The sequence below is a fragment of the Camelus dromedarius genome, chromosome 6 (genome assembly GCF_036321535.1).
Source record: "Camelus dromedarius isolate mCamDro1 chromosome 6, mCamDro1.pat, whole genome shotgun sequence".
Lineage (NCBI taxonomy): Eukaryota > Metazoa > Chordata > Mammalia > Artiodactyla > Camelidae > Camelus > Camelus dromedarius.
Window position 1 is genome coordinate 68,616,365 of NC_087441.1, and position 12,175 is coordinate 68,628,539.

Consider the following 12,175-nt stretch of genomic DNA (forward strand, 5'->3'; position numbering starts at 1 on the left):
AATTCCTACAAATAATCTTGAAAATTAGGGTCAAAATATTAATGAGATGTTTTTAAAAACAATGTCAATTTGACAGTTATCGATAGGCTCAAGTCACTAAAATAATCAGAATAAAACAGCTTCTTTGAAACATTTATTCCAACCTTTTATTTCAACCATTTATTTCAACCTTCTATAGTGTTAACATTTTTGTAAACCACTTCATTTTTGTAAGCTACTTCAAGTCCATTTATAGAATGAGGCAAGTAATGAATTAATGAAGCATTAATTAATATCAAATAAAGAACATAAACAAAGGCTAATACATCTTTTTACAAAGAGCACGAGAAAAAGATAACCTAGTACCCTAACTGCTCTTCACGATGACTTCACAGCCAATTACGTTAGGGTAAACAGTCCTACGGGACTCTTTAGGCACTGTTCATCTTACCGAGGTTTGTGTCTCCTTTTGCAAAGCCACATTCGAATAGTTTTTTGCATTTTAATGCAGGCTTCAGCTCGGTATTTTATTTTGTTTTTCACTATGTGAAAGAGGAAAATACAATGATAGAAAATTATTTCGTTTAAATCAGACATACAGCATTTTAAAAAACCACTCATTTCCACAAAGCAATTCTCAAGAAATGTAAAATCTTGATGAATGTATTATACCAGGCATCAAAATCATCAAGTTTATCATTTCTTTAATTCCTTATATATCTTTTTCTAAACTCATTATATATTTCTTTTTTTTTAATTTTTGTTTGTTTTTGGTTTTTCTTATATTTTTTCCTTTCTTAAGGTCTTCTGTTTCTTTTGTGGAGGGGAAGGTAATTAGGTTTATTTATTTATTTTTAAGAAGAGGTACTGGGGATTGAACCCAGGACCTCGTGCATGTTAAGCATGTGCTCTACCAATGAGCAATACCCTCTCCTCTTCCTTATACTTCTTAAAACAAAAAGGACCTCATGTATACGGCTAGGTGTACATTTTAAATGTATTATTTCCTTATTATGCTACACTATTGCTTCCCAAACTGTCCTAGGCAATATTGGTCTATGAAATGTTAACAGGCATATCTTGAAAAAAGGATTCATGTGTCAAATGAACTTAGGAAAAGCTGTACGTTATACCTCCTTTTGGAGATTGACAATGAACATACTGAGTGATGCCCTCTGAGAATCCTACAATAAAAACATCTGTTTAACTTCAGTTACCCACAATGTCCTAGACTGATCTGACCTTGAAATATTTTTTTCAGAGGTTCCCCATTAATATCCTGCAAAGATACTGTCTGGTTATTGACTTGATCACCGCACAACTCAGTCCACAAATGGTAGAGATAATTTTAATATAATGTGTCTTCCATCAGAATGCAATGTTTAAAGCTGAAGGCATTTAACTATAATGACAAGTATGTTCATATTTTACCTGGAAAATGATGAGAAAAGACCTTCTGCTATCTGTTTTTTAAATTGTACTTTTCTTTCTATCTATATTTCAGTTGACTAATGAAAGACCTCAGTAATAATCTTTGCTCGCGTGATTCCTTTTCATTAGGTCAAAGGGATTTTTTTTTATTAATTAAGAAACAATCTACTGAACCTCTTTCACATGCCTAGCACTGTTTCAGACACTCTGGTGCGTATGGGGAAAGGGGCAATGATAAGTTCAACCAAGTTGCTAACAACAGCTCCCCACAACTAAAGGTTTGCCGTAGACTCTCAGGTAACCCACGGATATTCTGCCCTTCACCTTTGTTTTGAGTCAGAGAATACTGTAACAACTACTTATCTAACACTTTAGATTTCGCCCTCTATTAAAGGAGAGCCTTAATTAAAGACTTTCAGTCAGAGACTCTGGGAAGATAAGTCTGGAAAGCCAGGAAAACCAGTTTGGGAGCCAGTGAACTTACTGTGCAGGCAGGGAAGAGGGGCTGCACTCAGGCAGTGGCAAGAAAGAGCAGAGAACAGACGGTGTTTTGAGGGGGAATCAATAGAATTTGTTGACTGGCAAGATTTCAGGGACAAGAAAGAAGAGACAAGGACAACCCTGAAATTTTATCATGCGTACTTGTGATGTCAGGCAGGTGGAAAGAAAAGTTCTGGCTTAAGTCTGAGAGACTGGGGTACAGTATGTGGGAGGGGGCAGGGGGGGTGGAGGGAGAGAATCAAGACAGTAATCCTGGGTTTATTCTTTAGGAAAGGATAAAATTAATTCTCCTATAATACATGCAATTAAAGAAGATAAGTATCATATACTCAAAAAAATTTGAAAAGAAAGTCTGTAAGTTCTGATTTATCGCACACTACACGTGAGGTGTTAACGACAGGAGTCCGGGGCACAGCACTGAATAAGTGACCCAGTCCCTTCTGTTCAGCACTGAGCACTGAGACATATTTATAACGTTCCACAAACCAATTCCCTCCCAAAATAATGCCAGGTCCTGGTGTGGGAGAAAATACCTACATTTGATGACTGAGAGCGAGCACCACTGAACTTTCTTCCAACGACTGCAGATCAGCCAGTGATTGACTCTCTTCACCAGCTCCGCTAAGTGGTCAGGGTCCGACTTCATAATCTGATCAAATTCTGCAAACTAGGGAATAATGTAAGTGACTATCAGCATCAGAAGACAGATGTGTTTAAACACACAGAGAGATACAAAATACTAGAACTCAAACCCCAGACAGAACTTTCTGGAAATGGTTACAAGCCCAATACAGACACGTCTCAGGGGGTGCATTGCAGACCCAAACACCCTCGGCTGTACTTGGCTGTTTTTTTCTTCCTTTCTTCAGGACCTTTTTTGGTTAGGGAGGGTTACTCATTGCTACTTAGTAGGTACGATAAAGAAGTAGAGAAAAAAACATTTAAATGACAATTACAGATGGTTGGCAAAAAGGTTTTATGGAGAAAAGAATGAAAAAAAGGGCTAATATATCTCTGCACTGGCTCATCCATATTCTCAAACACGTGTATACAGCTCCTGACAAGAAGGTCAGCTCTGTAAAATCAGGTACCACCAAAACTACTGTGTCTCTCCCAACCCCCATCCCTGTTTTGGTCAGAGGTAAGAAATTCCTACTGAGACATGCAACACAAATAAAACAGCTAGCAGGTTGTTCAATAATAAAATGCATTATTTCCACAATTTACCATCAAATTGCGTACTGATTTCTATCCTTTACCAAATGTCCCACTATAGTATACTGAGGATGTCACACACCTATCAAAATAACTGCCTGTTGTAAATTAAAGGTAATGTAAGGAGAGTAAAGATTTCTGAAAATCTGCCTTGCAATTTCCTTCTGATTGAGTAATTTTTCCATATCCTTCTGACTGAGTAATTTTTTTCTGGAGGCAAGTAAGACCAAGTGCCTCTCTCTTATCATACTTGTAATTCTAAAATAAGGACTAGAGCCCTGAAATGAGAAATGTTGAGTTTATGATAAGTATGATTACAGCTAAGCCAACTATGAATATTTATCTATTCATTTTCTCTTAATTTTTTCTTTTATAAGAGATGGTATAGGTTCTCTGCAGTAAAAAATATTCACAGGGAAGTACATATGTTGGTAATGTATTACACAGACTTTATCTCATGCCCAAAATGTAAAATCAGATTTATTTATTATGATTAATTAAGCCTTCAAGGCACTGGAGATATTTTTTAATGATTTTGCTAAGTCAAACAAGTATAGTTGGCTATTATATATAACAGCTGTGTTTAAAATTATGAGGACAGTAAAGATGTAAAATTATTATGAACAGATTGTGAACAGCATTTAATATTTCTAATATTCAGTCAGTTCTATATCCTAGTATGAGAACCTATAAATACTAAAACAATGGGTAGCCTAAGAAGATTATGTTACAGACAAAAGCATTTATACAGTCGTTCCTTCTAAGATTTGATAGAAGTCAGCACAGACTCCAGTCCAATCTTCTACACATGACACACCCATCATGTTCCAGTAAGTCTTGCTTTCACAATGAAGACTCAAAAGCACTGTGAAATTTTTAATTACTGAAGATTGAATTAATATGTTCTAGAAAAGATTTCAACTTGTCTAAAACAAATATTTTCTGGAGCCCTTATTTAAGTAAAAAATTCAATTAAACAATGCTCTGATTTCAATACTTCCAAAGCTTAAAAAAGCTATATAGAGTGTTACACATCATAAACGTCTCGAGTGGGAAAATTATGTGTGCACGCACACACATATACATGCATGCTGTTAGTGATCATCTAATTCAAGAATAATACAAATCATTAAACCCTTAAAAATATTCACTGACTCCAGCTATTCATATTCATCATGTTAAAGTTTAAAACAAAAATGTATTTACCTTGCCAGGTCTAAAAAATACTTTTGTTAATCCAAACTTGTAGTCAACTTCATTTAAGCCCAAAGCTTTAAAAAGAGCCTGAAAAGTAAAAGTTGAATGCCAATTAGTAATTAATAAGAATGACAGTTTATAGCTAAGAAATTTCAACATAGGTGGTATCTGTACCTTACAAAAGAGTCTTGGGTCTAATCTTGCGAGTTTATCTGGCATATACTTTTTATACATGTTGTAGAGTTCGTGAAATGAAGCTCGAGATGGGAAACCACCCTGCATCAAGTCCAGAACAGACACCATACCTAGATTCATCAACAAACACAATTATTGCCAACCACTGTGCACAACTCCAAAAATCACCTGCAAACAGTCAAACGACTTTACAAATTAATGTTTAGAAATGTGATAATTCACAGAAATTATCAACAGTGAAATATTACATAGGAAACAACACATTTATACTCAGTATGTCCCAACTGACCCACCACCTACTACTACGTAGCCAAATGTCACCTGAAACAAGCCTGACTATTTTCTAGAGACAAACTATTGACTGGTCTCTAGAAAGCTCAAATCTAATTTGTATCTTTTTTTTTTTTTTTTTTTTTTTTGCTGCAAACCCTTGAGTCCCAATCACAGCATATAAGGCAGAGGGCTGCGTCAGGCTACTTTCTAAATCCTGAGGTTACTGCTGGAGCAAGACTCCTGACAGACTCTCCAAGAAGTCAGACCTACTCCCCAGCTCTCACCAGCGCTTAAACAAAGCAAATGGAAGAGAAAGGGGAACGCACTAGTTTCCTACAAAGATCCCCTTTCACTCATCTCTCAAAGGAACTAGTCTACTGGGGTAAAGAGTGTATCAGAGGACTATGTATATTGTGTGTAACTCTAATAAATGGTTAATCTGAGCCTTGAGTCAGTGTGAGCGCTTCATGTCAGGAAAAGCATGAAACAGCCAGGGAGAGGCTCAACTATAAATAATGCCACGACTTTTGTTCATAGAAAGATCTGGATTTCCATCTAAAGGACTACTAAAATCAAGGATGAAAATAAGATTATTCACTGAAGTGTTATAGGCCAACTGGCTACCCCTTAGAAAACAAAAATAACATTGGATCCTTACCTCACTCCCTACACCAAAATAAATTTCTTCTGGTCAAAAATTTAAATTAGCAAAGTGAAACTATAAAATATAAAAAAAGAGTGGATTTTTATTATAAAATAATCTCATTGGCAAGACAGTCTTCCTAGGCAGTCAGACTGAATTTTAACCTATGTGACCGGCAAAAACGTAAAACCCCGGCAGTGTGAGGGACGATGACAGTGTAGAAAACACACACACATACCCTCTTAGTGGGAGAGTTAATGGCTAGTGCAACAATTTTAGACGGCAATCTGGAATATTTATTCATATTAATAAATTCATATTAAATATTAATAATATTAAATATCCATCCCTTTGACTAAGTACTTCCTACTTCTATGAATCTCTCCTAAAAATTGTCACACACGTGGGCAAAAACATGCACAGAGAAGGTGTGTATGTCCATTGGGTCATTGCTGGTAACAGAAAGAAAACAAAGAAATTATAACTTACATATCACTTCATTAAATTATGTAATAACCATATGATAGAATATGATTTATTAATTAAAAATAATAGGCAGAGCTTTAACAAGTGTAAGAGTTAAGTGTTACCCCTGAGCCATGAGACTTTTTAAAATTTACATTATTCTGTATCTTTTCATTATTGTTACAGTGAACACATATAACTATTATAATTTAAATATAATATAATAAATATATATTACATATAATTTATATATACACTATGATGTATAATATATAATGTAATATAATATCACATACTATATATATTATAATTAAATAAAATTTAATATAATTTAATGGAATACTTAAAGGCAAACTTTCCTATGCAAAGAAATCTCCAGAACTAGATTTAGTTTTTGGCTCTGCTTGGAGAAATAAAAGTAAGGTTTGGTTGGCACTGTCACAATTTTTCCCATCTATATCAAATACACAAGGACCCTTACACATGTGTGCATCCCCACCCCTGAGTCCCTTGGCTTGCCCTGTAGCTGCAGACGAGATAGGAACTGTCTCACAGAAGTTCACTGTGAAGAGACACAATCAGACGTGGCTTGTCAAGCAGCAATTCTGGATGCATGTGAAGAACAGACTGAGCAGATGCGAGGACAGCAGTTAGGAAACTCCAGCCAAAAGCCAGGTGAAAGATGGTGACAGCCTGAATGAAGGGTCCTGAGACTCACTGTTCGCTAAGAGAGCAGGTCTTAAATATTCTCTGCACAAACAAGCAATGGTAATTATGTGACCTGATGGGAGTGCTAGCTAATGCTACGGTGGAAACCATTCTGCAATAGGTAAGTATCAAATCAACACATCGCACAAGGTGAATTTACACAATGCTGTAGGTCAATCATAGCTCAATATATCTGGGAGCATAAAAAACACTGTTTAGGAGGTCACATCAAAGGGACCTGGGGAGACCTAGATCGGGAATACACAGCTAGGCCGTCCAACAGGGCAGTCACGAGCCACAAGTTCTGTGGCTGCACTAGCCTCGTGCAACTGTTATTATTTAAATTTTTTTAAATGAAAATTAAGTAAAATGAAAAATGCAGTGCCTAAGTCATACTAGCCACATTTCAAGTGCTCACCAGCCACAAGCATCCAGTGCCTACCACACTGGACAACACAGATCTAGAATATTTCCATCACCACGGAAAGTTACACTGAACAGCACTGATACAGAGTGAGAAGGAAAACAGGCCAGAGCCAAAGCCTGAAAAACCAACAAATAACACCCATGTGGAAGACGACGATCCTGCAGAGGAGGCAGGAATGGCCAGAGAATTCAAAACGAAAGCAGCGACATTATGCTGTTTCAACAGCCAAGGAAAGGCTATGTTAAAGGGATGGGTCAGAGCTGAGTGCTGCTGGGAAGCCCACTGACGTAAGGACTGCTAAGGAAATACGGGATCCAGGATCAAAGAAATCACTGGTAACCTCAGCAAGAATTATTCTGTTGGACTGATGAAGGTGGAAGCAGAATTCTCTAGGGTTAGAGAGCGAGTGGAAGGCAGGAAACTGAGAATGCAAGAATAGAATATTCTTGGACAGAAAAGGAAAAACTGGAGAACAGTGAGGCCAGAGATAAGGAGGCAGCTGGAAAGGAATGTGGGCGAGAGGGACTGGAGATGAGGTTTTAGCACATTTAAGTGGTAGAGATCTGTCTGGTCCAATACGGACAATCACTACTGAAGACTTGTGAGAAGGAAGCTAGGAAGGGATGGATGCAGTCTCAACGAGGAAGAGAGGCCCTTCCTGCTTTCTATCAGGAGGGAAGTTATGCAGGGAGGCAGAAGTGTTTGGTAGCAGACAGGCAGGCCTGAGGTTGTCTGTTGGCAGAGGCTCAGAGATCTGAGAAGAGCAGGGAGGGTCGGACTGATCTTCGTGGAGAAACAGAACACACCGGCTGGGGACACTTGGCAGGGTGACTATGAGAGCCCTCTGCAGGTCAGTGATCATGAATTTATAATGGTGTCAATCTGCCCTGCCTACCTTCTCTGTGCAGATGAGGAGAAAGGACAAAATAAGGTTCATCAGCGGCTGGGGTTTTGTGAGAGGGGTCAAGGGCAGAGCCAGACTGGGAGAGCCGGAAGCTTACATAATGGGCGGAGGGCTCTTTAAAGGAAAAGTACGAATTTACTAAAGAATAAAAAATCAGGAAGGAGCCCATTTAAATAAGGTACCCTGAAGCTAAACTGGCCTTCGCTTTCTGCCTCTGAGAGGAGGAAGATAAGGAGTCAGGGAGGCAAGAGAGTTTCAGGATATGTCCAACCCTGAATCAACAGGAAAGGGTCATTTCTTTCTCTTTAACCTTGGCCATCTTGATTATGTGTCTTGGTGTAGGCCTATTTGGGTTCTTCTTGTTTGGGACCGTCTGTGCTTCCTGTACTTGGATATCTGACTCCTTCTTTAGGTTTGGGAAGTTTTCAGTCATGAAAACTTCAAATACCTTTTCGATCCCCTCTGCTCTTTCCTCTCCTTTATGGATGTACATGCAAGACTGGGACATTGCGCTGCACACTGGAGACTGACACATTGTCACTGACTGTACTTCAATTTAAAAAAAATTTTTTTTAAAAAGAAAAGAAAACTCAAATAACCAAAAAAAAAAAAAAAGAAAAGAAAGGAGAGGCCTGATGCCTTGGGAAAAGCGGGGTGGTGTGGGCAGGGATGGAGGGAGGGCGTGGAGTAAAGGAAGACAGTGAGCCTAGCGCCCATGACTTCTGAACGTGTCCAGGCGAGGAGCAGGAAGCGACAGGTCAACCACCTGCGTGAACGTTCCACAGAAGCCCAGGGTGCTGCGTCACTTCTGCTTTTTGACAAGTGGTGGAGCAGAAGCAAGGACGTCAAAGCCCCGCCTGACCCAGCGGCCTGGGCAACGAGCCACTGCTGGCCTGACGAGGCCACGGAAGCAGTCCACAGAGGGAGACACGGCTTGCAGTTGCAGGGTTTCTAGAAATTTTACTTCAGTGATGGAAAGCAGTCTTATATCAAAATAAATCTCTACCTCAATTTTGCTCAAATAATTTTCTTTGTCATGCTTTTCTTATAATTAAAGGCAATAGAAGACAAAAATCTTACTGCAGTTTAAAATAATCAAGACAGTCGTGATTGATTAGAAAACACTGGACACATTAAACTGTATTTGAACTAAGACTCCTGACACACACTGATAGAGATTATAAAAATATAGAAATACCTGAACATTGAAGTTGAGACAAAATTTGAGCACCTTCAAAGTCGTGGCTTGTCATCTTTAAATTAGGTTTGATGCAACGAATAAAGCTGGCTCCCTAGCAGAATAAAGAGACTTTTTAAAATGATACATACTGCATTCTTCTTCTTCTACTTCCAAGAACACCAGCAACTTTCAGAGGATATTATCATTAACTTACGAACCTTTTTTAAAATAATCACTGAGGAACCTAAACTTAATTAGTGTACTTTAGTAATTTAAAGCTTAGAATGAATTTCTGTATTATATACTCATAATACTAGAAGAACATGACATTTCAGATCTGAGTGCCGAGAAAACTGTGTGACGATAAAAATAAGTCTTTACATAAATAAATACTTTAACATATTTAAACAATACAGTTTGAGGCTGACTTACACATGATTTTATTCTACATTTAAATATATTTATATACTATGTTTCTGTGATAAGAAAACTGCCCTATGACAAAAGGAATAAATGAAGTTGTCCCTGAAAATTTAGGCTGAAGAATAAAGAAAACAAAAAAAAAATCAATCTTTCTTATCATTCTATTTCAAAAATATACAGTAGGCCCTTAAGCTACACTACTGCTCTTGTTTAAAATTTTTATTTGTTAAACAATATGTATTTTAAAAAGCCTAGAGGCATTCATTTGGAATTAGTTACCAGATTATGTTGAACGAGGCAGAGCGAACACTGGTATGTACACAGTGAAACAGCTGGGCACTAAAGCTAACATACTAGACATCTAGATAACAATTTCTCTTTCAAGTTGTCACCTTGCGAAACTGGATGGTTATTTCAACAATGATGCTCACTGCAAACATTTTTAGAATACTTTTTTTTAGAAATGCCTCCTTTTTAAAAATCACAAATGTAATCTCATCATTTAATAGCAGCATTATATTTGAGTGATGAAAATAAAATACCTCATCAGACTTGGTTTTTAAAGATGTGTGGTCCTTCAGAGAGAAATATTTGCAAGCAATGAGGATGTTTAAAAGTATCTTTTAATGGTTTCAAAACCAAGTCTAACAATAAGTTAAGCAATAATAGAACAGACAGGATAAATACCTGGCTTTTCAAAATGACTTGAAAAGGAAGAGCACTCAGTTAAGTTCTGTGGATTTGTTTAAAAAAAAAGTCTTCTCTTGAAATCATGCTTCATTTATATAATCCACATGTCAAATTTCTTTCTATGGTGAATTTTTCTTTAAAAAACAGACTGAACTTAAATGTCTAGTTAAAAATAAAAAATACTCCTAGGAAATACTGCCTCTAAAACAGGGCATAAAAATATTATATCCATCTTTTCCATACCAAAACTGTCACGGTAGAGAGTGTTACCACCAGAGTAGTAAAATGAAAATGAATTATATGCATTATCTTTAATTCTAAAAAAATACATTTCCCTTTTCTATAATAACTAATGATTTCCACTTTCCTGAAGCTAGAGGATAATCTTAATTTAATAACAGAGAACTCCCTATATTCATAAAATAATTTGACTTCACATATATATTTGACCTTTCTTCAGAACAAAACTAACCAAAATGGCAACCATTTTAAAAACTGATTTTCTTAATGAGGGTATTTGGTTTTAAATAAATTTCTAATTATTCCAGGTTTACTGTGCTTATTACTAATAATAGTTAAAGAGGACCATTTAAAAACCCGGTTTTTATTACTATAAATAAAATAGATAAACAAGGACCCACTGTATAGCACAGGGAACTATATTCAATTTCTTGCAATGAGCTGTAATGGAAAAGAATCTGAAAATACATACATACAACTGAATTGCTTTACTGTACATCTTGAAACTAACATTGTAAATCGATTACACTTCAATAAAAATTAAGTATTAAAAAATTAAATTGAATTAAAACCCTGGGTTTTTTGTGTGTGTGTACTCACAGTACTTCGAAGTTTATCCAGAAGCAAATTTAACTGTGTCTGCGGAAGAAAGGAAATCACTTTACCATTTCAAAAAGTAAAAGAACACAATTGACTAAGTAAATATTAGCTCTCCAACATTAGAATAAAATAACATGCAATAGCACAGACATATACTACAATTTAACAACTCTTTACACGAACTCTTTTACAGACAGTAACATGCAAAAATGTATGGCTAGCATATAATGCCAAGGGCAGTAAGTTATTTTACTTATACAGAACTTATATAATCAAAAGGCTGAAAATTAACAATACTAAAAAAAAAGCACACATGCACATTTGCAGGTGGGTGGATGAGGAAAAAGTACACAGGCAACGGAGGAAGTAAATGCAGATGCTGGTGACGCATTCAACACGGGGTCAGCGGAGCGGTGTGTGAACATGTGGCAGGCTGGGTGTAGCTTGTGTCAACTCCATTAAGAATGAAGACGTGTTTAAAATATACACTAATGGTGTATATTAGGGCTGCTCTGTATAACGCCTATTATAATCAAAGCCATCCTGCCTAGCTGTAAAAACCCTCCTTACTGTTTGAAAACTGTATGCATTTCAATTATTTTTAAAAGCTAGGACACTTTTCTCAAAATTTCACAATGAACACTATAAGCTACTATGCTTTCCTTTCTAAATAATAATAAGTGATTATAATTTACTCTGGCTCAGTACCTTAAAATCATGTATTTGCCTTACTTCTCTGCAAAGTAAATTAAGTATCTAAAATTCTTACATTGATTTTGTTCTGAAATGCTAACTATACTACTTACAAAAGGTAAATTAAGATGTTAATTCTTAAATTAACATATCGAATCAATCATAGCTATATTTAATAATAATAATAATAAAGTATACTTTTACTGAACGCTTTCTATGAGTCAGGCACTGCTCAAAGCTTTTCACAGCATGATCATATTTAATCCACACAATGATTCTCATTAAGGACATATGATTAGTCTCATTTTACAAGTGAAAATGTTGAGGCACTGAAAGGTAAATTACTTGCTGAGATCTCAGAGCTACTAATGGCAAAGCCAAGATTCCAACAGGGGCCTGACACCAAGGTTC

The 12,175-nt window shown here is 36.5% G+C and overlaps 1 protein-coding gene across 6 annotated transcripts in view; it reads right to left on the reverse strand.

Moving 5' to 3' along the window:
• Positions 1-12,175, reverse strand: part of MYO6 (myosin VI) — a 127,311-nt gene that overhangs the window by 21,326 nt on the left and 93,810 nt on the right. For all 6 annotated transcript variants that reach the window (XM_031455959.2, XM_031455958.2, XM_064486931.1 and 3 more), the window contains 6 exons: positions 11,072-11,110; positions 9,137-9,230; positions 4,498-4,628; positions 4,333-4,410; positions 2,449-2,578; positions 431-521 (listed from right to left, as the gene is read on the reverse strand). In XM_031455959.2, coding sequence (XP_031311819.1) covers positions 431-521; positions 2,449-2,578; positions 4,333-4,410; positions 4,498-4,628; positions 9,137-9,230; positions 11,072-11,110 — 563 coding nt within the window. The remainder of the gene's footprint in view (positions 1-430; positions 522-2,448; positions 2,579-4,332; positions 4,411-4,497; positions 4,629-9,136; positions 9,231-11,071; positions 11,111-12,175) is intronic.